Source organism: Chanodichthys erythropterus, chromosome 12 (assembly GCF_024489055.1).
Source record: "Chanodichthys erythropterus isolate Z2021 chromosome 12, ASM2448905v1, whole genome shotgun sequence".
NCBI classification, from domain to species: domain Eukaryota; kingdom Metazoa; phylum Chordata; class Actinopteri; order Cypriniformes; family Xenocyprididae; genus Chanodichthys; species Chanodichthys erythropterus.
In genome coordinates, this window is record NC_090232.1 from 60,084,553 (window position 1) to 60,110,323 (window position 25,771).

The 25,771-nt window shown below is 37.9% G+C and overlaps 1 protein-coding gene across 1 annotated transcript in view; it reads right to left on the reverse strand.

The window, feature by feature from the left end:
* The window catches only part of timmdc1 (translocase of inner mitochondrial membrane domain containing 1), a 119,029-nt gene that overhangs the window by 86,514 nt on the left and 6,744 nt on the right, over nt 1-25,771 (reverse strand). Inside the window, exon 2 of the mRNA XM_067404537.1 lies at nt 23,048-23,269. Coding sequence (XP_067260638.1) covers nt 23,048-23,269 — 222 coding nt within the window. The remainder of the gene's footprint in view (nt 1-23,047; nt 23,270-25,771) is intronic.

Here is a 25,771-nt window from a genome sequence, read left to right on the forward strand (position 1 = left end):
TAACCAAGAAAAATACATTTAAAGTCCTAAAAGAACAAATCGGATAAGTGTGATGCAGCTCATTAGGTTTACCGTTGCCTTTTTTTGCAGTTGCCAGTTTTTCATATTCAGCATAAGTTTCGCGTTGGCTTGTTCTCAGGTGCCGAATCAGGTTCGTCGTATTGAACGTTTTGGACAATACTCCTCCACGAGAGATTTCTTTAGAACATACACAGTAAATCGCAAATTTTTCATTGTTTCTCGCAACGTCATAGAAATTCGACACAGGTGACGACATGACTGCAGCACTATGTTCCCACGCGTCCTCACACTCACGCGCTGACGTCATCAAATTGCGATATGATTAGTATATTATTATTTTTAAATGATAAAACTGTGTAGTTTGATGGTTGAGCTCCAGAAAACCATTAATTAGGTGGCTATGGCGATTATACCATTTTAAAAAACAAAAAAGCAGGAATAAAGAAATGCATATAAAGGGGTTATTCATGAGGGCCATGCGGTTCTAAATAGAACTGTTACTATAATCCTATTTTTGAGGGACACAGAAAAGTATTCCATAAGTCAACAGTTGAGATTGTGGCAGAACCATTTGCGGTCTTGTATTATTTTATTAACCACTACATAGCTATTTAATTTATGAACATTTTGGACAATACTCCTCCACGAGAGATTTCTTTAGAACATACACGGTAAATCGCGAATTTTTCATTGTTTCTCGCAACGTCATAGAAATTCGACACAGGTGACGACATGACTGCAGCGCTATGTTCCCGCCTGTCCTCACATTCACGCGCTGACGTCATCAAATTGCGATCGGTTCGTGAGATCGGCCAAGTTAGTGAGTACCGATCGAGTCATAAAATATGATTATCTCGGGCCGATCGATCGGAGCATCCCTACTTTACTCACATAATTCGAAGCATGCATGACGAACATCTTGTAAAGATCCATTTGAGGGTTATATTAGTGTGAACTTTGTAAATGCGCTGTAATATAGTCGACAGCTGGTGTGGCAGGGAGCACGCGATTTAAGGGGGCGGCGCCAAGTGTAAATCAGTGCATTGTTAATGATGCCCCAAAACAGGCAGTTCAAAAAAAATATTTAAAAAAATCTATGGGGTATTTTGAGCTAAAACTTCACAGACACATTCAGGAGACACCTTAGACTTATATTACATCTTGTGAAAGAACATTATTGGGCAACTTTAAGGTCCACTTTACTGCAGAGTTTAGCTCCAATCCTATTCAGTTGAGAACTCCTGGTTTAGAATTTGCTGTTCTCACTCTGAACCATTATTTTATTTTTGGTATTATAACCACTGCTCTAAACCATCAGCAATTTCAACTGCAACCTGAAGGCTTGGATATTAACCTTGTCCACTAGATGGAGCTATAAGATAAGGAATCGTTTTAGACTAATCTTATTAATTTGTTTTCTATCCCTTTGAATAGAAATAAATTTATTTATTTATGTAATTAATTTGTGTAACTTGTGTATTAACAGTATAGTTCATTTACATGTAAGTTTGTGAAATGTGAATCACTATTGATGGTGGAAAAATATATTTTTTAATATGATTAATGTTAAATCATATACATGATGAGATGTGTTAACTTACCTGCATTTTTCCACATTTTTGTATTTTTTCATTATTTATAATCATTTATTATTAATTTAGTAAAATTTTATTTAACAGGCGATGATTTCAATAAATATTAGTAGTAGCAAGTAGGCTATTGCTTTGAAAATAACAAAATCAAGTCCATCACTTGGAGAAAATGCATTCCTCCCTTTACTCTAAAGAAAAATGGTTTTAAACAGTACCAAATTATGGTTCTTCAGCTTGTAGCAATAGCAGAAGCTGTTTTTGTGCTAAATAGATCCAAGGATCCATAAAGAAATAAACTTATAATTTTTTATCCTTTGAAAGTGCTATAAAAGGACCCTGTTGTTGTGTGTTTAATAATAGTTTTTTTTTTTTTTTCAATACGATCAGTATATTATTATTTTTAAATGATAAAACTGTGTAGTTTGATGGTTGAGCTCCAGAAAAGCATTAATTAGGTGGCTATGACGATTACAGCTTTGAAAAACAAAAAAGCTGGAATAAAGAAATGCATATAAAGGGGTTATTCATGAGGGCCATGCGGTTCTAAATAGAACTGTTACTATAATCCTATTTTTGAGGGACACAGAAAAGTATTCCATAAGTCTACTTTTAATTTTTATTTTCCAGAGAAGAAAGAAAAAGAAATACGTGTTTGGGACAACATAAACATCTATATCCCTTTAACCCTCTGGTACTGTTCAGTTCAACAGTTGAGTTTGTGGCAGAACCATTTGCGGTCTTGTATTATTTTATTAACCACTACATAGCTATTTAATTTATGAAAAAAATATGATATAAACGTTAAGCCAAAACGAATTCATTTAAAGCTAAACTGAAACAGAAACCTGTGTTATAACCTACCTCTCTAATTTGGCACAAATCCAAATGTCGATTTGGAGGCTAAACTATATTTAGGCTATTATTTAAATGCTTTTACACAGACTACTTAAAATTAGCAGTATAACCTTTTATATGTTTGGTTGAATGTATGTTATTTTGACAATTAACAACTGCGATGTCAAGTTACTAAAACTGATTTGTTTTGTGTCCGCGTGATGAGGCACCGACGCATTCACTTGAATTTTCTTATAAAAGCGGAAACATCTTAAAATAATCAGACATTTATGGTGTAATAACTTGAGAGAAACACGCATGCAACACCATTTGAATCTGTGAAGGGTTAAAAAGGCCTATTAGTTTTGTACACTCACAAATAAAAAGAAAACTTTGCTCGTAAAATAAACAAAGAATTTTCTGCCGTCTCGGTTTCCTTTCTGTGAACTTCTCAAATGAACCGAAACTCATATAGTCTACTGTCGCATTCTTCCCCCTTTCATATGTTAAATTATGCGCATAGACATTGGCTATTTATTCCTTTTATATAATTTAATCACGCCCCTTTCAGCCGATTGGTCAATCAAATCGGAGCCAGTGATGTCATCTTCAGTTTGTTCAACAAAATAGTCCTCTGCCGCTATATCAGTAGATGTCATAAATCGGCTTTCTTCTGTGCAACCTAACGCGTATTTCACAGAAATATGTATGCACAGATAAAAAAAAAACCTACAGTAAATTTAATTAAGTCTGTTTTTAAGCTGTCATTGTGTTTTTAAAATGTAAAATGTAAATGCCTCTACATCTGTTATCAAGTGCATGACATCCTTTGGGCTACTACCACCGATCAATAGGCTATATATAATTATAGACTATTCTCTATTATAGATCAGTGGCTACTGCACTCTTTTTTTTTTTTTTTTTTTAATTTTAATGTTCTGTTTACATTTTATACATTTAAATTCAATCATTTAGCAGATGCATTCCTTGCAGTAGGCTATAGAGTAGACTATGCAGTCATATTAGAAAATAGGCGGCGCACATGACCACGATAACCTCCGTGCTGGGTTTCGTCTTTTTTACAGTCTATGGTTTCGCCGAAAGGTGATGGCGATCCTTTGCCCCGCAGTAGATATTTTCATATTTTCAGTGTTCATGCACAGCAATACTAATGCACTGTAAAGTCATCGATAAAAAATTAAGAGCAGCTTCTTAACACAAAATAGTTGCTGTTGGTGGTGTGTGTGTTACATTTGTTTTTCACGATATGTAGCCTATGGACAAAGAGACAAATATGAAATATAATAAATATAGGCTAATAAAAATTCCTATTTGACATGTGACACCTAATCGGTATCACCGTCGGGGGGCTGTTTAGTTTTCATTAACTTATAAATGGCCATGCATATTTTATCTCTTAAATTAAACATAGCCCTAGAACTTTTATGAACACAGTGAACATTATTATATGTCATAGTTTACTTGCTATCCTCACTTTTTCTGTCTTTCCTTTTTTTGTCTGTCTATCCTCACTTTTTCTGTCCTCACTTTTTCTGCTATCCTCACTTTTTCTGTCTTTTTCTGTCTTTTCCTCACTTTTTCTTGCTATCCTCACTTTTTCTGTCTTTTCTGCTAATTCATTCAAACGCTTTTGAATGAATTAGCTATAAAAGGCCCTGAACATTTTAGGCTACTTTTAATTTCGATTTAACGGCAATTGGTGATTCTGCGTCAGCTGCTTCAGTGGACAACAGCAAAACAAAAACTCTGGTATATTAAACATAGAACTTTTATTAAGTTGGCTTTGAAAAAGCCAACTTACTGATCTACTACTTAAGCTTATTAAGTTGGCTTGAAAAAAGCCAACTTACTGTAATCCTATTTAAACTTATTAATGGTGCTTGCCAAAGGCAAAGCATCCATTATTGTTATTCTAAGTACTTATTATTATAAATGGTGCTTGCCAAAGGCAAAGCTCCATTCTTATTCTCATGCATACTTATTATTCTGCTGCTGCTTCTTCTTCTGGACAAAATTTCGGCGCGTAACTAGTCCCACAGTTTTTGTCCTAGACCCACAAATGAGGTGTCAAATCGTGCGGATTATTCGGGAATGGTGTGCTATGACTTTTATAAGCAATCGTGTGTACGATGTTCGTCCGGCGGGCGAAAAATCGGGCGAAAAATCCCATTGACTTAACATTGCAACAAACTTTGACGAGTCATAGCTCCTAACGAGAATTTCGTAGAAACATGTGGGTCACCACATTTGAAGAGGCTGGCAGGCCTCTTCAAAATGGGCAGACCATACCTCAAAATGGGGTGTAAGTTGTACCCCTGGGGCACAAGAGCTGCCCAAATTTGCCATATAGACATACTATGGTGAAGCCGTGCCCATGAAACAGTGCGTTTTTCCTACTATGGGAAATTACATAGAGATTTTGTATTGAACATAACTCTGGATCACAGTGTCATAGAGACAAGGGGGTGGTCTCATTTAACAAACGGCCAATCACAAATGGTCGCCCTAGCAACCATTTAGAGCAGCCTAGCAACCCAAAGCATAGAGGAATATCTTAAAATCTGAATATTATAGAGACATGGGGGTTGGTTTATATCGTTCATATTGGCAAGTAGCCTTTGGAGTATCATCATTGGCAGCTGCCAAGCCACTCCCTAGCAACCAAACAGACTACCTTAGCAACCGTTTAGAGAGATCTATATCTCTGCATCAGAGCATCGTAAATACATGGCGGTTGGCTCTTTTGACTCATGCTAGCAAACTGGACTTCCAACATGCTACACATGCTAGCAGTGAATAACTACATGCTAATAGTGATTAGCTAAATGCTAAAGTGGGCTGAGAACACGCCAGGAACTCTATAGAAACTCCATAGTAACTATCTGTGACAACTACCAACCACCTAGTAACACCATAGCAACCACCCTGGTTACCATAGCAACCACCTAGCAACCACCCAGAACACCTTAGCAACTGCCTAGCAACATCTTAGCAACCACCCCAAGTACCTTAGCAACTGCCTAGCAACACCCCAGCAACCACGCAGATTACCATAGCAACCACCTAGCAACCACCCAGAACACCCTAGCAACACCTTAGCAACCACCCCAGGTACCTTAGCAACTGCCTAGCAACACCCCAGCAACCACACAGATTACCATAGCAACCGCCTAGCAACCACCCAGAACACTCTAGCAACCGCCTAGCAACCGCCCAGAACACCCTAGCAACCGCCTAGCAACACCTTAGCAACCGCATAGCAACACCCTAGCAACCACCCCGAGTACCCTAGCAACCGCATAGCAACACCCTAGCAACCACCCGAGTACCCTAGCAACCGCATAGCAACACCTTAGCAACCACCCCGAGTACCCTAGCAACCGCATAGCAACACCCTAGCAACCACCCAGAGTACCCTAGCAACCGCAGAGCAACACCTTAGCAACCACACCAAGTACCATAGCAACCGCATAGCAACACCTTAGCAACCAAACAGAGTGCCCTAGCAACCATTTTGCAAAATCTATATCTCTGGATCAGAACATCGTACAGACATGGGGGTTGGTTTATATTGTCAAGTAGCCTTTGGAGTATTATCATTGGTAGCTGCCGAGCCACTCCCTAGCAACCAAACAGTACCCTAGCAACCGTTTTGCAAGATCTATATCTCTGCATCAGAACATCGTAAAGACATGGGGGTTGGTTTATATTGTCAAGCAGCCTTTGGAGTATCATCATTGGTAGCTCCCAATCCACTCCCTAGCAACCAAACAGAGTACCCTTGCAACCGTTTTGCAAGATCTATATCTCTGCATCAGAACATCGTACAGACATGGGGGTTGGTTTATTTTGTTCAGCAGCCTTTGGAGTATCATCACTGGTAGCTGCCAAGCCACTCCCTAGCAACCACATAGAGTACCCTAGCAACCGTTTTACAAGATCTATATGTCTGCATCAGAACATCATATAAACATGGGGGTTGGTTTATATTGTCAAGCAGCCTTTGGAGTATCATCACTGGTAGCTGCCAAGCCACTCCCTAGCAACCAAATAGAGTAAGCTAGCAACCGTTTTGCAAGATCTATATCTCTGCATCAGAACATTGTAGAGACATGGCAGTTAACTAATAACTCTATAAACTCTCTATAGTATCCATCTGTGACAACTACCAATCTATCTATCTACCAATCTATCTATCTACCTATCTATCTATCTATCTATCTATCTACCTATCTATCTATCTACCTATCTATCTATCTACCTATCTATCTACCTATCTACCTATCTATCAAAACTACTTTACTAAAACTTAAACTTTCAAACTGAAAACTTTTAAAACTACTTCAAACTTTCTGGACCGGCTTTTTCAAGCCAACTTAAAGTTTGTCCTCAAACTTTTTTATCTAGTTAAGTTGGCTTGAAAAAGCCAACTTATTGATTTACGTCTTAAGCTTATTAAGTTGGCTTGAAAAAGCCAACTTACTGTAATCCTATTTAAACTTATTATTATTATTATTAATAATAATAATAATAATAATATTCTTCTGAGACTAAAATTTCTGACTCTAACTCCTCCTAGGGCTTTAACTCTACAAACTCCAAACTCGGGTCAGACCTTCAAACTGTTCTGACTTAGTGTGCTATATCTTTTCTAACTGATCCGACTTACGGTTTTCCTAAAAATGGCAATTTAAACTCGGAAAAATCCCATTGACTTTCATTGACCAACTGTTCAAATGAGCCAAGAGTACGGAAGCCCATTAGACTCAAAACTCAATTAAACTGCCATGCTATGTACTGTTTCTAATCCATTGAAACTCATTCAAACTCATCTATCTCTCACTAATATCTATCTCACTAATAACTATCTATCCATCTAACTAATAACTATCTGACTAATATCTATCTAACTTATATCTATCTAACTAATAACTATCTATCCATCTAACTAATATTTATCTAACTAATATCTATCTATCTAACTAATAACTATCTATCCATCCAACTAATATCTATCTAACTAATAACCATCTATCCATCTAACTAATATCTATCTAACTAATAACTATCTATCTAACTATTTATATAACTTATATCTATATAACTAATATCTATCTATCTATCTATCTATCTATCTATCTATCTATCTAACTAATATCTATCTATCTATCTATCTATCTATCTATCTATCTATCTATCTAACTAATAACTATCTATCCATCCAACTAATATCTATCTAAATAATAACTATCCAACTAATATCTATCTAAATAATAACTATCATTTAACTAATATCTATCTAACTAAAAACTATCTAACTATTAACTATCTAATTAATATCTACTGTATCTAACTAACTAATAACTATCTATCTAATATCGAACTAATAACTATCTATCTATCTATCCAACTAATATCTAATAACTATCCAACTAATATCTATCTAACTAATAACTATCTAACTAATATCTATCTATCCATCTAACTAATATCTATCTAACTAATAAATATCATATATAGAAACTCCTAGCAACCTCATAGCAATACCCTAGCAACCAAACAGAGTACCCTGGCAACCGTTTTGCAAAATCTATATCTCTGCATCAGAACATCGTAAAGACATGGGGGTTGGTTTATATTGTCAAGTAGCCTTTGGAGTATCATCATTGGTAGCTGCCGAGCCACTCCCTAGCAACCAAACAGTACCCTAGCAACCGTTTTGCAAGATCTATATCTCTGCATCAGAACATCGTAAAGACATGGGGGTTGGTTTATATTGTCAAGCAGCCTTTGGAGTACAATCATTGGTAGCTGCCAAACCACTCCCTAGCAACCAAACAGAGTACCCTAGCAAACGTTTTGCAAGATCTATATCTCTGCATCAGAACATCGTACAGACATGGGGGTTGGTTTATATTGTCAAGTAGCCTTTGGAGTATCATCATTGGTAGCTGCCAAGCCACTCCCTAGCAACCAAACAGTACCCTAGCAACCGTTTTGCAAGATCTATATCTCTGCATCAGAACATCGTACAGACATGGGGGTTGGTTTATATTGTCAAGTAGCCTTTGAAGTATCATCATTGGTAGCTGCCAAGCCACTCCCTAGCAACCAAACAGTACCTTAGCAACCGTTTTGCAAGATCTATATCTCTGCATCAGAACATCGTACAGACATGGGGGTTGGTTTATATTGTTAAGCAGCCTTTGGAGTATCATCATTGGTAGCTGCCGAGCCACTCCCTAGCAACCAAACAGTACCCTAGCAACCGTTTTGCAAGATCTATATCTGCATCAGAATATCATACAGACATGGGGGTTGGTTTATATTGTCAAGTAGCCTTTGGAGTATCATCATTGGTAGCTGCCAAGCCACTCCCTAGCAACCAAACTGTACCCTAGCAACCGTTTTGCAAGATATATATCTCTGCATCAAAACATCGTAGAGACATGGGGTTTGGTTTATATTGTCAAGCAATCTTTGAAGTATTATCATTGGTAGCTGCCATGCCACTCCCTAGCAACCAAACAGTACCCTAGCAACCGTTTTGTAAGATCTATATCTCTGCATCAGAACATTGTAGAGACATGGCGGTTGGCTCTTTTGACTCATGCTAGCAATCTCTACTTCCAACATGCTACACATGCTAGCAGTGAATAGCTACATGCTAATATCTATTAGCTTAGTGCTAAAGTAGGCTAAGAACATGCTAATAACTCTATAAAACTCCATAGTAACCATCTGTGACAACTATCTATCTATCTATCTATCAAACTAAATCTATCTATCTATCTATCTATCTATCTATCTATGTAAACTACTAAACTTAAACTTTCAAACTTCAAACTTCAAACTTTTAAAACTATTTCAAACTTTCTGGACTGGCTTTTTCAAGCCAACTTAAAGTTTGTCTTCAAACTTTTTTATCTAGTTATTATTAAGTTGGCTTGAAAAAGCCAACTTACTGATATTGTACTTAAGCTTATTAAGTTGGCTTGAAAAAGCCAACTTACTGATATTGTACTTAAGCTTATTAAGTTGGCTTTGAAAAAGCCAACTTACTGATATTGTACTTAAGCTTATTATTATTATTCTTCTTAGACTAAATTTTAAATTGTATCTCCTCCTAGACTGTTCAAGCTACAACCACCAAACTCGGACTAGACATTCAGACTGTTCTGACTCGAGTTGCTATATCTTTTCAGACTGATCCGACTTACGGTTTTCCTAAAAATGCGGATTAAACCTGGAAAAAGCTCCCATTGACTTCCATTGAAATGCCTTGGCTGATCTGAACATTCCGTCCAACTGTCAAAATTCAAATTCAAACACACAGACTCAATTTAACTGCCATTCCTATTTCTAAGCCATTTAAACTCATTCAAACTCATTCAAACTCATTCTATCTATCTATCTATCTATCTATCTATCTATCTATCTATCTATCTATCTATCTATCAAACTAAATCTATCTATCTATCTATCTATCTATCTATCTATCTATCAAACTAAATCTATCTATCTATCTATCTATCTATCTATCAAACTTAATCTTAATCTATCTATCTATCTAACTCATTCAAACTCATCTATCTATCTATCTATCTATCTATCTATCTATCTATCTATCTATCTAACTAAATCTATCTATCTATCTATCTATCTATCTATCTATCTAACTAATTCAAACTAAATCTATCTATCTATCTATCTATCTATCTAACTAATTCAAACTCATCTATCTATCTATCTATCTATCTATCTATCACCTAACTCATTCAAACTCATCTATCTATCTATCTATCTATCTATCTATCTATCTATCTCATTCAAACTCATCTATCTATCTATCTATCTATCTATCTATCTATCTATCTATCATCTATCTCTCTTCTCACCTATCACTTCTCATCTATCTCTCTTCTCATCTATCACTTCTCATCTATCTCTCTTCTCATCTATCTATGATCAACTCTCATAGCAACCACCCAAAACAACCTAGCAACCACCCAGAACACCATGGCAACTGCATAGCAACCACACAAATCACCCTGGCATCATCCTAGCAACCAGCCTGGATACAATAGCAACGACATAGCAACCACCCCGAGTACCCTAGCAACCACATAGCAACACCCTAGCAACCACCCAGAGTACCATAGCAACCGCATAGCAACACCTTAGCAACCACTCCGAGTACCCTAGCAACCGCATAGCAACCGCATAGCAACCACCCCGAGTACCCTAGCAACCGCATAGCAACACCTTAGCAACCACCCGAGTACCCTAGCAACCGCATAGCAACACCCTAGCAACCACCCCGAGTACCCTAGCAACCGCATAGCAACACCTTAGAAACCACCCCGAGTACCCTAGCAACCGCATAGCAACCACCCTAGCACCCGAGTACCCTAGCAACCGCATAGCAACACCCTAGCAACCACCCAGAGTACCCTAGCAACCGCATAGCAACACCTTAGCAACCACCCAGAGTACCATAGCAACCGCATAGCAACACCCTAGCAACCACCCCGAGTACCCTAGCAACCGCATAGCAACACCTTAGCAACCACCCAGAGTACCATAGCAACCGCATAGCAACACCCTAGCAACCACCCCGAGTACCCTAGCAACCACATAGCAACACCCTAGCAACCACCCCGAGTACCCTAGCAACCGCATAGCAACACCCTAGCAACCACCTCGAGTACCCTAGCAACCGCATAGCAACACCTTAGCAACCACCCCGAGTACCCTAGCAACTGCATAGCAACACCATAGCAACCAAACAGAGAGCCCTAGCAACCATTTTGCAAAATCTATATCTCTGCATCAGAACATCGTACAGACATGGGGGTTGGTTTATATTGTCAAGCAGCCTTTGGAGTATCATCATTGGTAGCTGGCAAGTCACTCCCTAGCAACCAAACAGTACCCTAGTAACTATTTTGCAAAATCTTTATCTCTGCATCAGAACATCGTCCAGACATGGGGGTTGGTTTATATTGTCAAGCAGCCTTTGGAGTATCATCACTGGTAGCTGCCAAGCCACTCCCTAGCAACCAAACAGAGTACCCTAGCAACCGTTTTGCAAAATCTATATCTCTGCATCAGTACATCGTAGAGACATGGCGGTTGGCTCTTTTTACTCATGCTAGCAATCTGGACTTCCAACATGCTAGCAGTGAATAGCTACATGCTAATAGTGATTAGCTAAGTGCTAAAGTGGGCTAAGAACATGCTAATAACTCTATAAAAACTCCATAGTATCCATCTGTGACAACTACCAATCTATCTATCTATCTAATAAAACTTAAACTTTCAAACTTCAACCTTTTAAAACTTCTTCAAACTTTCTGGCTATGCTTTTTCAAGCCAACTTAAAGTTTGTCCTCAAACTTTTTTATCTAGTTATTATTATTCTTCTTAGACTAAATTTTAAATTGTATCTCCTCCTAGACTGTTCAAGCTACAACCACCAAACTCGGACTAGACATTCAGACTGTTCTGACTCGAGTTGCTATATCTTTTCAGACTGATCTGACTTACGGTTTTCCTAAAAATGCTGATTAAACCTGGAAAAAGCTCCCATTGACTTCCATTGAAATGCCTTGGCTGATCTGAACATTCCGTCCAACTGTCAAAATTCAAATTCAAACACACAGACTCAATTTAACTGCCATTCCTATTTCTAAGCCATTTAAACTCATTCAAACTCATTCTATCTATCTATCTATCTATCTATCTATCTATCTATCTATCTATCTATCTATCAAACTAAATCTATCTATCTATCTATCTATCAAACTAAATCTATCTATCTCTATCTATCTATCTATCTAAATCTATCTATCTCTATCTATCTATCAAACTAAATCTATCTCTATCTATCAAACTAAATCTATCTATCTATCTATCAAACTAAATCTATCTCTATCTATCAAACTAAATCTATCTATCTATCTATCTATCAAACTAAATCTATCTAGCTATCTATCAAACTTTATCTATCTATCTATCTATCTATCTAAATCTATCTATCTCTATCTATCTATCTAAATCTATCTATCTTTATCTATCTATCAAACTAAATCTATCTCTATCTATCAAACTAAATCTATCTCTATCTATCAAACTAAATCTATCTATCTATCTATCTATCAAACTAAATCTATCTATCTATCTATCTATCTATCTATCTATCTATCTATCTCTATCTATCTATCAAACTAAATCTATCTCTATCTATCAAACTAAATCTATCTCTATCTATCAAACTAAATCTATCTCTATCTATCAAACTAAATCTATCTATCTATCTATCTATCTATCTATCTATCTATCTATCTATCTATCTATCTATCTATCTATCATAGCAACCACCAGATCACCCAAGCAACCACCTTGAACACCATGGCAACAGCACAGCAACCACACAGAGCACCCTAGCAACCGCATAGCAACCACCCAGAACAGCATAACAACCTCCTAGAATATCCTAGCAACCTCATAGCAATACCCTAGCAACCACCCAAAGTACCTTAGCAACCGTATAACAACACCTTAGCAACCACCTGAGTACCCTAGCAACCATATAGCAACACCTTAGCAACCACCCCGAGTACCTTAGCAACCATATAGCAAGACCTTAGCAACCGCATAGCAACACCTTAGCAACCACCCCGAATACCCTAGCAACAACATAGCAACACCTTAGCAACCACCCCTAGTACCATAGCAACCGCATAGCAACCCCCTAGCAACCACCCCGAATACCCTAGCAACCGCATAGCAACACCTTAGCAACCACCCCTATTACCATAGCAACCGCATAGCAACATCCTAGCAACCATCCCGAATACCCTAGCAACCGCATAGCAACACCTTAGCAAACACCCCGAGTACCCTAGCAACTGCATAGCAACACCATAGCAACCAAACAGAGTGCCCTAGCAACCATTTTGCAAAATCTATATCTCTGCATCAGAATATCGTACAGACATGGGGCTAGATTTGTATTGTCAAGCAGCCTTTGGAGTATGATCATTGGTAGCTGCCAAGCCAGTCCCTAGCAACCAAACAGAGTACCCTAGCAACCATTTTGGAAAATCTATATCTCTGCATCAGAATATCGTACAGACATGGGGCTAGATTTGTATTGTCAAGCAGCCTTTGGAGTATGATCATTGGTAGCTGCCAAGCCAGTCCCTAGCAACCAAACAGTACCCTAGCAACCGTTTTGCAAGATCTATATCTCTGCATCAGAACATCGTAGAGACATGGCGGTTGGCTCTTTTGACTCATGCTAGCAATCTGGACTTCCAACATGCTAACAGTGAATAGCTACATGCTAATGGTGATTAGCTAAGTGCTAAACTGGGCTAAGAACATGCTAATAACTCTATAAAAACTCCATAATATCCATCTGTGACAACTATCTATCTATCTATCTATCTATCTATCTATCTATCTATCGATCAGTCTGTTTACTTATCTAGCTATCTATCTAGCTTTTAAAACTACAATTCTAAAACAAACTATTTCAAACTGAAAAGGTTCAAACTACAAACTTTTAAAACTTCTTCAAACTTTCTGGCTATGCTTTTTCAAGCCAACTTAAAGTTTGTCTACAAACTTTTTTATCTAGTTAAGTTGGCTTGAAAAAGCCAACTTACTGATCTACGTCTTAAGCTTATTAAGTTGGCTTGAAAAAGCCAACTTACTGATCTACGTCTTAAGCTTATTATTATTATTAAGTTGGCTTGAAAAAGCCAACTTACTGATCTACTACTTAAGCTTATTATTATTATTATTCTTCTTAGACTAAATTTCTAAATGCATCTCCTCCTAGACTGTTCAAGCTACAACCACCAAACTCGGACCAGACCTTCAGACCATTCTGACTTAGTGTGCTATATCTTTTCAGACTGATCAGACTTACGGTTTTCCTAAAAAAGCTGATCAAAACTTGGAAAAATCCCATTGACTTTCATTGACGGAATGTTCAAATGAGCCAAGACTATTCAAACTCCAACTGTCAAAATTCAAATTTTGACAGTTGGAGAGGCTCATCAGACTCCATTAGCTGCCATTCTATGTACTATTTCTAATCCATTGAGACTCATTCAAACTTCCATTCTATCTAATATGTCTTATCTATCTATCTATCTATCAAACTAAATCTATCTATCTATCAAACTAAATCTATCTATCTATCTATCTATCAAACTAAATCTATCTATCTATCTATCAAACTAAATCTATCTATCTATTTCTCTTTCTAATCTATCTATCTATCAAACTAAATCTATCTATCTATCTATTTCTTTTTCTAATCTATATCAAACTAAATCTATCTATTTCTCTTTCTAATCTATCTATCTATCAAACTAAATCTAGCTATTTCTCTATCTATCTATCTATCTATCACTTCTCATCTATCAATCTATCTATCTTCTCATCTATCACTTCTCATCTATCTCTCTTCTCATCTATCACTTCTCATCTATCTCTCTATCTATCATCTATCTATCAACTCATTCAAATTCATAAACTCTATCTATCTATCTATGATCAACTCTCATAGCAACCACCCAAAACAACCTAGCAACCACCCAAAACAACCTAGCAACCACCCAGAACACCATGGCAACTGCATAGCAACCACACAAATCACCCTGGCATCATCCTAGCAACCAGCCTGGATACAATAGCAACCGCATAGCAACACCATGGCAACCACCCCGAGTACCCTAGCAACCGCATAGCAACACCATGGCAACCACCCCGAGTACCCTAGCAACCGCATAGCAACACCCTAGCAACCACCCCGAGTACCCTAGCAACCGCATAGCAACACCCTAGCAACCACCCCGAGTACCCTAGCAACCGCATAGCAACACCCTAGCAACCACCCCGAGTACCCTAGCAACCGCATAGCAACACCTTAACAACCACCCGAGTACCCTAGCAACCGCATAGCAACACCCTAGCAACCACCCCAAGTACCCTAGCAACCGCATAGCAACACCTTAGCAACCACCCCGAGTACCCTAGCAACCGCATAGCAACACCATAGTAACCAAACAGAGTACCCTAGCAACCGTTTTGCAAAATCTATATCTCTGCATCAGAACATCGTACAGACATGGGGGTTGGTTTATATTGTCAAGCAGCCTTTGGAGTATCATCATTGGTAGCTGGCAAGTCAATTCCTAGCAACCAAACAGTACCCTAGTAACCGTTTTGCAAAATCTGTATCTCTGCATCAGAACATCGTCCAGACATGGGGGTTGGTTTATATTGTCAAGCAGCCTTTGGAGTATCATCATTGGTAGCTGGCAAGTCAATTCCTAGCAACCAAACAGTACCCTAGTAACCGTTTTGCAAAATCTGTATCTCTGCATCAGAACATCGTCCAGACATGGGGGTTGGTTTATATTGTCAAGCAGCCTTTGGAGTATCATCATTGGTAGCTGGCAAGCCACTCCCTAGCAACCAAACAGAGTACCCTAGCAACCGTTTTGCAAAATCTATATCTCTGCATCAGAACATCGTACAGACATGGGGGTTGGTTTATATTGTCAAGCAGCCTTTGGAGTATCATCACTGGTAGCTGCCAAGCCACTCCCTAGCAACCAAACAGAGTACCCTAGCAACCGTTTTGCAAAATCTATATCTCTGCATCAGTACATCGTAGAGACATGGGGGTTGGCTTTTTGACTCATGCTAGCAATCTGGACTTCCAACATGCTAGCAGTGAATGCTAATAGTGATTAGCTAAGTGCTAAAGTGGGCTAAGAACATGCTAATAACTCTATAAAAACTCCATAGTATCCATCTGTGACTATCTATCTATCTAATAAAACTTAAACTTTCAAACTTCAAACTTTTAAAACTTCTCAAACTTTCTGGCTATGCTTTTTCAAGCCAACTTAAAGTTTGTCCTCAAACTTTTTTATCTAGTTATTATTATTCTTCTTAGACTAAATTTTAAATTGTATCTCCTCCTAGACTGTTCAAGCTACAACCACCAAACTCGGACTAGACATTCAGACTGTTCTGACTCGAGTTGCTATATCTTTTCAGACTGATCCGACTTACGGTTTTCCTAAAAATGCTGATTAAACCTGGAAAAAGCTCCCATTGACTTCCATTGAAATGCCTTGGCTGATCTGAACATTCCGTCCAACTGTCAAAATTCAAATTCAAACACACAGACTCAATTTAACTGCCATTCCTATTTCTAAGCCATTTAAACTCATTCAAACTCATTCTATCTATCTATCTATCTATCTATCTATCTATCTATCTATCTATCTAACTAAATCTATCTATCTATCAAACTTAATCTATCTATCTATCTATCAAACTTTATCTATCTATCTATCTATCTAATCTATCTATCTAACTCATTCAAACTCATCTATCTATCTATCTATTTATCTATATCAAACTTAATCTATCTATCTATCTATCTAACTCATTCAAACTCATCTATCTATCTATCTAACTCATTCAATCTATCTAACTCATTCAAACTCATCTATCTATCTATCTATCTATCTATCTATCACTGGTAGCTGCCAAGTCACTCCCTAGCAACCAAACAGAGTACCCTAGCAACCATTTTGGAAAATCTATATCTCTGCATCAGAACATCGTACAGACATGAGGGTTGTTTTATATTGTCAAGCAGCCTTTGGAGTATCATCATTGGTAGCCAACAAGCCACTCCCTAGCAACCAAACAAAGTACCCTAGCAACCGTTTTGCAAGATCTATATCTCTGCATCAGAACATCGTACAGACATGGGGGTTGGTTTATATTGTCAAGCAGCCTTTGGAGTATCATCATTGGTAGCTGCCAAGCAACTCCCTAGCAACCAAACAGTACCCTAGCAACCGTTTTGCAAGATCTATATCTCTGCATCAGAACATCGTACAGACATGGGGGTTGTTTTATATTGTCAAGCAGCCTTTGGAGTAGCATCACTGGTAGCTGCCAAGCCAGTGCCTAGCAACCAAACAGTACCCTAGCAACCGTATTTCAAGATCTATATCTCTGCATCAGAACATCGTACAGACATGGGGGTTGGTTTATATTGTCAAGTAGCCTTTGGAGTATCATCAGTGGTAGCTGCCAAGCCAGTCCCTAGCAACCAAACAGTACCCTAGCAACCGTTTTGCAAGATCTATATCTCGGCATCAGAACATCGTACAGACATGGGGGTTGGTTTATATTGTCAAGTAGCCTTTGGAGTATCATCACTGGTAGCTGCCAAGCCAGTCCCTAGCAACCAAACAGTACCCTAGCAACCGTTTTGCAAGATCTATATCTCTGCATCAGAACATCGTACAGACATGGGGGTTGGTTTATATTGTCAAGTAGCCTTTGGAGTATCATCAGTGGTAGCTGCCAAGCCAGTCCCTAGCAACCAAACAGTACCCTAGCAACCGTTTTGCAAGATCTATATCTCGGCATCAGAACATCGTACAGACATGGGGGTTGGTTTATATTGTCAAGTAGCCTTTGGAGTATCATCACTGGTAGCTGCCAAGCCAGTCCCTAGCAACCAAACAGTACCCTAGCAACCGTTTTGCAAGATCTATATCTCTGCATCAGAACATCGTACAGACATGGGGGTTGGTTTATATTGTCAAGTAGCCTTTGGAGTATCATCAGTGGTAGCTGCCAAGCCAGTCCCTAGCAACCAAACAGTACCCTAGCAACCGTTTTGCAAGATCTATATCTCGGCATCAGAACATCGTACAGACATGGGGGTTGGTTTATATTGTCAAGTAGCCTTTGGAGTATCATCACTGGTAGCTGCCAAGCCACTCCCTAGCAACCAAACAGTACCCTAGCAACCGAATTGCAAGATCTATATCTCTGAATCAGAACATCGTACAGACATGGGGGTAGGTTTGTATTGTCAAGCAGCCTTTGGAGTATCATCATTGGTAGCTGCCAAGTCACTCCCTAGCAACCAAACTGAGTACCCTAGCAACCATTTTGGAAAATCTGTATCTCTGCATCAGATCATCGTACAGACATGGGGGTTGGTTTGTATTGTCAAGCAGCCTTTGGAGTATCATCATTGGTTGCTGCCAAGTCACTCCCTAGCAACCAAACAGAGTACCCTAGCAACCATTTTGGAAAATCTATATCTCTGCGTCAGAACATCGTACAGACATGGGGTTTGGTTTGTATTGTCAAGCAGCCTTTGGAGTATGATCATTGGTAGCTGCCAAGCCAGTCCCTAGCAACCAAACAGTACCCTAGCAACCGTTTTGCAAGATCTATATCTCTGCATCAGAACATCGTAGAGACATGGCGGTTGGCTCTTTTGACTCATGCTAGCAATCTGGACTTCCAACATGCTAGCAGTGAATAGCTACATGCTAATGGTGATTAGCTAAGTGCTAAACTGGGCTAAGAACATGCTAATAACTCTATAAAAACTCCATAATATCCATCTGTGACAACTATCTATCTATCTATCTATCTATCTATCTATCTATCTATCGATCAGTCTGTTTACTTATCTAGCTATCTATCTAGCTTTTAAAACTACAATTCTAAAACAAACTATTTCAAACTGAAAAGGTTCAAACTACAAACTTTTAAAACTTCTTCAAACTTTCTGGCTATGCTTTTTCAAGCCAACTTAAAGTTTGTCTACAAACTTTTTTATCTAGTTATTCTTCTTAGACTAAATTTTCAATTGTATCTCCTCCTAGACTGTTCAAGCTACAACCACCAAACTCGGACTAGACATTCAGACTGTTCTGACTCGAGTTGCTATATCTTTTCAGACTGATCCGACTTACGGTTTTCCTAAAAATGCTGATTAAGCCTGGAAAAAACTCCCATTGACTTCCATTGAAATGCCTTGGCTGATCTGAACATTCCGTCCAACTGTCAAAATTCAAATTCAAACACACGGACTCAATTTAACTGCCATTCCTATTTCTTAGCCATTTAAACTAATTCAAACTCATTCTATCTATCTATCTATCTATCTATCTATCTATCTATCTATCTATCTATCTATCTATCTATCTATCTATCACTGGTAGCTGCCAAGTCACTCCCTAGCAACCAAACAGAGTACCCTAGCAACCATTTTGGAAAATCTATATCTCTGCATCAGAACATCGTACAGACATGGGGGTAGGTTTATATTGTCAAGCAGCCTTTGGAGTATGATCATTGGTTGCTGCCAAGCCAGTCCCTAGCAACCAAACAGTACCCTAGCAACTGTATTGCAAAATCTATATCTCTGCATCAGAACATCGTACAGACATGGGGGTTTGTTTGTATTGTCAAGCAGCCTTTGGAGTATCATCATTGGTAGCTTCCAAGCCACTCTCTAGCAACCAAACAGAGTACCTAGCAACCGTTTTGCAAGATCTATATCTCTGCAGCAGAACATAGTACAGACATGGGGGTTGGTTTAAATTGTCAAGGAGCCTTTGGAGTATCATCATTGGTAGCTGCCAAGCCACTCCCTAGCAACCAAACAGAGTACCTAGCAACCGTTTTGCAAGATCTATATCTCTGCAGCAGAACATAGTACAGACATGGGTGTTGGTTTAAATTGTCAAGGAGCCTTTGGAGTATCATCATTGGTAGCTGCCAAGCCACTCCCTAGCAACCAAACAGAGTACCTAGCAACCGTTTTGCAAAATCTATCTCTGCATCAGAACATCGTAGAGACATGGCGGTTGGCTCTTCAGACTCATGCTAGCAATCTGGACTTCCAACATGCTAGCAGTGAATAGCTACATGCTAATGGTGATTAGCTAAGTGCTAAACTGGGCTAAAAACATGCTAATAACTCTATAAAAACTCCATAATATCCATCTGTGATATTATATATCTATCTATCTAATCGATCAGTCTGTCTAACTGATCTATCTAGCTTTTAAAACTACAATTCTAAAACTTAAACTATTTCAAACTGAAAAGCTTCAAACTACAAACTTTTAAAACTTCTTCAAACTTTCTGGCTATGCTTTTTCAAGACAACTTAAAGTTTGTTTACAAACTTCTTTATCTAGTTATCTTTGTAATTATTTTATTATCTTTGTAAATATCCGTGGCTTAAACAGCGGGAAAATTTATTGTAATGCAGTTCTGTGGATGTTTTGAAAAACTTAAACTAAACGAAAATTATTGTTGCCTTGTCAATATAATTTCTGTTTTTCCCCCCCCGACTTTCAACTGACGCGATCATCGTTTCATTAACCGACAAGATTATATTAAATTGGAATTAAACGAAATTAGAATTGATAAATGTCTGTGAATCATTAAAAAATCCCAGGGGTTTAGTTTTAGCCTACGTGAACAAATAGAATAAACAACAGAACACGAGGGTTCATCATCATCACGCACCTGCAGCGCTTCTGTGAACGGAGAAAAGAGGATTAAATTATATAAAAAGAACAAATAGCCTATGTCTATGCGCGAAATTTATTTCACTTAAATAATTAACATATTACCAAAATGAAAGGGGGAAAAAAATGCAACAATATGAGCGTTTTGTTTATTGTGAGTGTACAAAAATAATAAAAATAGTGTTTTAAGTTGTTTCCGCTTTTATAAGAAAATTCAAGTGAACGCGTCGGCGCCTCACGCGCACATCACTTTAGTAACTTGACATCGTAGCCTGTTAACTGTCAAAATAACATATATTCAACCAAATACATAAAAAGTTATACTGCTCATTTTAAGTAGTCTGTGTACAATAAAAGCGTTTAAATAATAAATAAATATAGTTTAGCCTCCAAATCATGAATATGGGATTTGTGTCAAATTAGAGAGGTAGCCTAGGTTATAACGCCGGTTTCTGTTTCAGATCAGCTTTAAATGAATTCGTTTACATTTACATTTACATTTACATTTATGCATTTGGCAGACGCTTTTATCCAAAGCGACTTACATTGCATTATACTATACATTTATATCTGAGTATGTGCTTGGCTTAACATTTCATATATTATTTTTGTCATAACTAAAATAGCTGGTTAATCTGTGCTTTTCACGGCAGCTAGGACTGTTATTTTGTTGAACGAAATGAAGATGACGTCACTGGCTCAGATTTGATTGACCAATCGGCTGAAAGGGGTGTGTAATGACCGCCCACATGTGGAAAACGAGTTTTGAAGTCATGTTTCCTTTTTCTATCTGTGACCCGAAAAAAACGAAAATCGAGTCAAAATCTTGTTTTTCCTTTTTTTTTTTTAAAAACGACAGTTTTCTCGTTTCTGCTTATTTCATTTCAAATTGGAAAACAAACTATCAAAACGTACACGGTCCTCAAAATCATGTCTGACCCACTCCATGACTCCCGATATATTGCGCATCTTATGATGCATCTTACTCATGGTGTTCACTTTTCATAATCAAGTAAATTAATTTAAAACATAACATAGGACTATTTGAACATATGTATGAAACTACATTTTCTTTAATGACAGTACAGAGAAATTTCATAAGCAAGAGCGGATCATGAGTCACGAGTCGGATCAAGAATTATATTTAATAATGGGGGCATTCAAGTTATTTGACATTTAATTTTTTTTAAAGTAATGCCATAGTTACTTTCCCTGGTAATTAGTTACTTTTATAATGATGTAACTCAGTTACTAACTCTGTTACTATTTGTGTGTGAGAAGTAACTAGTAACTATAGCTAATTACTTTTTTAAAGTAACATGCCCAACACTGCTCATTAGACAAGTTAGTTGAGAGAGAACGCATCTTTCTCTCAAGTGGGCGTGGTTTCTGCGCCGACAGCGGACACGCCCCCAGTGTTTGAGATCAGAGAACACTGCTTATTTTTTTCAAGATTTTGATAACTTATTTCATTTACTTGGCATTTTTCATGGATTAAAATCCATGTGAAAACAGCTTATATTTAACAAAAGTTATTATAAATATATCTCGACTTTCTCCCATTCATTCTCAATTACCCCCCACAAAACCCACCGCAGCTTTAGGGGGTCTACTGATTTTAATGAGGGGAAAGGAGGCAAGAGAGACGCAGACTCCCGCTGTAACTTTACCTGCGGGTGTCGCCATTGGACAGTGTTTCTTTAGAAATACGAGTGACTTTTTAATGTCGCATTTTGTAATATTTACGTTGTTTTATTTTTGTTATGGATTATTTTCTCATTCTATTTTTTTGAGGAGGCACTGCCCCTACATATATACACACACACATACAGAGTTGCTTAAAAGTAGGTAAGAAACTGCGATAGTCTTTTCTTGCCCATTGTGGCATATCCGGGTGAAACGGCTTTTTGAACAAGAAAAAATGGTGGAATTTGATTTGTCCATCAGGAATTTATTTGATCGCTGTAATTTGCTATTGCTGCAATCTCATGTTAAGTGACAGGTTGTGAAGAGAAGAGAGATGTCGCTGCTGAAGGGAAGTTATTTTGATTAAGGAGTACGAGGGCACATGAATAATAAAAACAAACAAAGAAACCAACAATGATGTGCACCGATAAATTGTATAATAAATACTACAGCACTGTGGTAATGAATTACTGACACATTACTCATACTCACTGCCTGCTGAAAAGATCTTTGATGCGATCCCACCCTGTGTCAGGGAACTCTGGCTTGCCTATGTGTTGTGGTAAGGTCTGTGCAGCGGTACTATCAGACGCTTGTACACAAGGAAGAGTGAACCCAAGAAGAGCCTTGAGAGGACCCAGATGTGAGCCCCCAGGTCCATTTGCATCTGTCCCCCCACATAAATCCTGACGCCTTGCAGTACACATCAACAAGCTGTTAAATCAAAGAATGAGAGAAACAAGGCCAGAGGGTATTAGAGCATGTTTATGCACTTTCATCGAGAAGGATCTGGCTGAAGCCTGCAGATCCCTATTCCGATTGGCTTGATCGTCTTTCATAGGCATATATGATAGAAAATGTGTTTGTAGTACTCAGTGTAGGAAGGAAGCTATTTCATTCACTCTATGTCATTTACAAAAAATGGAAAAGCTGTAGACCCGTAAGACCTTTGTTAATCTTCAGAACACAAATTAAGATATTTTTGTTGAAATCCGATGGCTCTGTGAGGCCTGCATAGCAGCAATGACATTTCCTCTCTCAAGATCCATAAAGGTACTAAAAACATATTTAAATCAGTTCATGTGAGTACAGTGGTTCAATATTAATATTATAAAGCATCGAGAATATTTTTGGTGTGCCAAAAAAACAAACAAAAAAAACGACTTCTATAGTGATGGCCGATTTCAAAACACTGTTTCAGGGGTGTATTCCAGAAAGCAGAGTTAACTTACTGTCACATATACCCTGAACTCTCGGTTGATTAACCCAAACCTTGCTTACTCGAGGTATGCTGGTTCCAAAAATGTGTCCGGGAGAGGGTTCAGCCAACACAGAGTATGTTTCCGGTTAACCCACAAGACATTCTCAACAGAGCGACGAATCGATGATTCACCATGGAAACAGACGCTAAGAAAAAGCGCGCCATTCTACTTCATTCTTCTTCTTTTGTTTAATGGCGATTTGCATAACCTATTTGGTGCAGATCGCCACCTACTGGGTGGTTATGCAATCATTTTTAATCTTAATATTGTTTGTTTGATGCTAATTATTTAATAAGATATCACATATAAGATATGCATTTTATTATAGAAATTATAGCATAGAAAATGTCCTGTTATAAAGGATAAAAAGCAATTCCATGTTTGAGATGATATAATATGATATATTATACAATATATGATATTGTATATTATAACCGTGTATATAACTGTAACTATATAACAAATTTAGATACATTAATATAACCATATTGATAATATAATACACATCTGAATTCCTCTTAAGCTAACTAACTCTTGAACATAACCTGCTCCGGAGCAGGTTATGTTCAGAGAGCAAGTTGCTATGGCTACTTACATACCCTAAAAGTTACCTCCATTTTTGGAACCGGAAGTTGAGGTTATCCACTTACTTACTCTTAAACATACCCAGGTATGTCACATAACCTGCTTTCTGGAATACCCCCCAGGAAGCATCGGAGCATAATGAATCAACGCGTCAAATCAGCTGTTCGGAGCGCCAAAGTCACGTGATTTCAGCAGTTTGGCTGTTTGACAAGCGATCCGAATCATGATTCGATACACTGATTCATAACGCTCCGAAGCTTCCTGAAGCAGTGTTTTGAAATCGGCCATCACTATACAAGTCGTTTTTGTTTTTTTTTGGCGCATCAAAATATTCTCGTCGCTTTATAATATTAATATTGAACCACTGCACTCACATGAACTTATTAGGGGCCTAGCCCCTATTGTAATTGTACGTTTTCCCTTTTATTATTATTATTCTTCCTCCCGAATGGGAGTCTATGGCAGCCCTATCAACGGAACATGAGAAAATGATGAAATTTGGCACAGTTGTAGAAATGCTCATGAATAGTGATTGGACCAAATTTGGAGTATCTAGAACCAACTCTATAGCGCCACCACCAGTTCAAAATTTCAACATTCTAACGGTTTTAACATTTGAACTGTTTGTCATAGAAAAATAAAATTTAGTTCATCTGATTCGTCTCTTCATGCTGATGCTATTCAACTTCTTACATTAAGTCTCCACCCATTACAGTAGCGGCCATTTTGAAAAGTACAGTATTTGTTTTTTTCGCTTCTCCTCCTTCAAAATTTGTCCAATTTTGTCCAATCTTTGATCAGATTATCTTTGGACTGAGCCGCACAGAAATGACTGAACAGATTTTTTTTATTCATCTTTGTTCAAAGGTTATGATGTCATGAAGTTAACGAGGTCGACCCGAAATTAGTATAGAGGCTGTATCTCGGCCAAACTTTGAGCAATCGAAACAAAAATTGGTACGCTTCATCAGAACCATGGTCTGAGGGTCTATGCCAAACTTTGGAACAGCGCCACCTACAGGTCATGAGATATGAAAAATGTCTATTTTGGCCAATAACTTTTGAACAGTTTGTCAGAAAATCAAGATCTTGGTGTCTATGGATTCCTTGGATCATGCCGAATCCGACGATACCGATTCTGTCAATATTGGATGTATCACGTGTCCGCCATTTTGAATTTTGTCATAAATTGCGATATCTTTTAAACAATTTGACATATCTTCACAAAAATCGGTATGTATGACCTTTAGAAGGTCGTGAAGGTACCTGAGAAGTTTCAGCACAGCGCCACCTACTGTTCCACAGATGTAATGATTATTTCAAAAACGCTTATAAATTTTGAAAACACTTTCCAAAATGTGTATGCTTC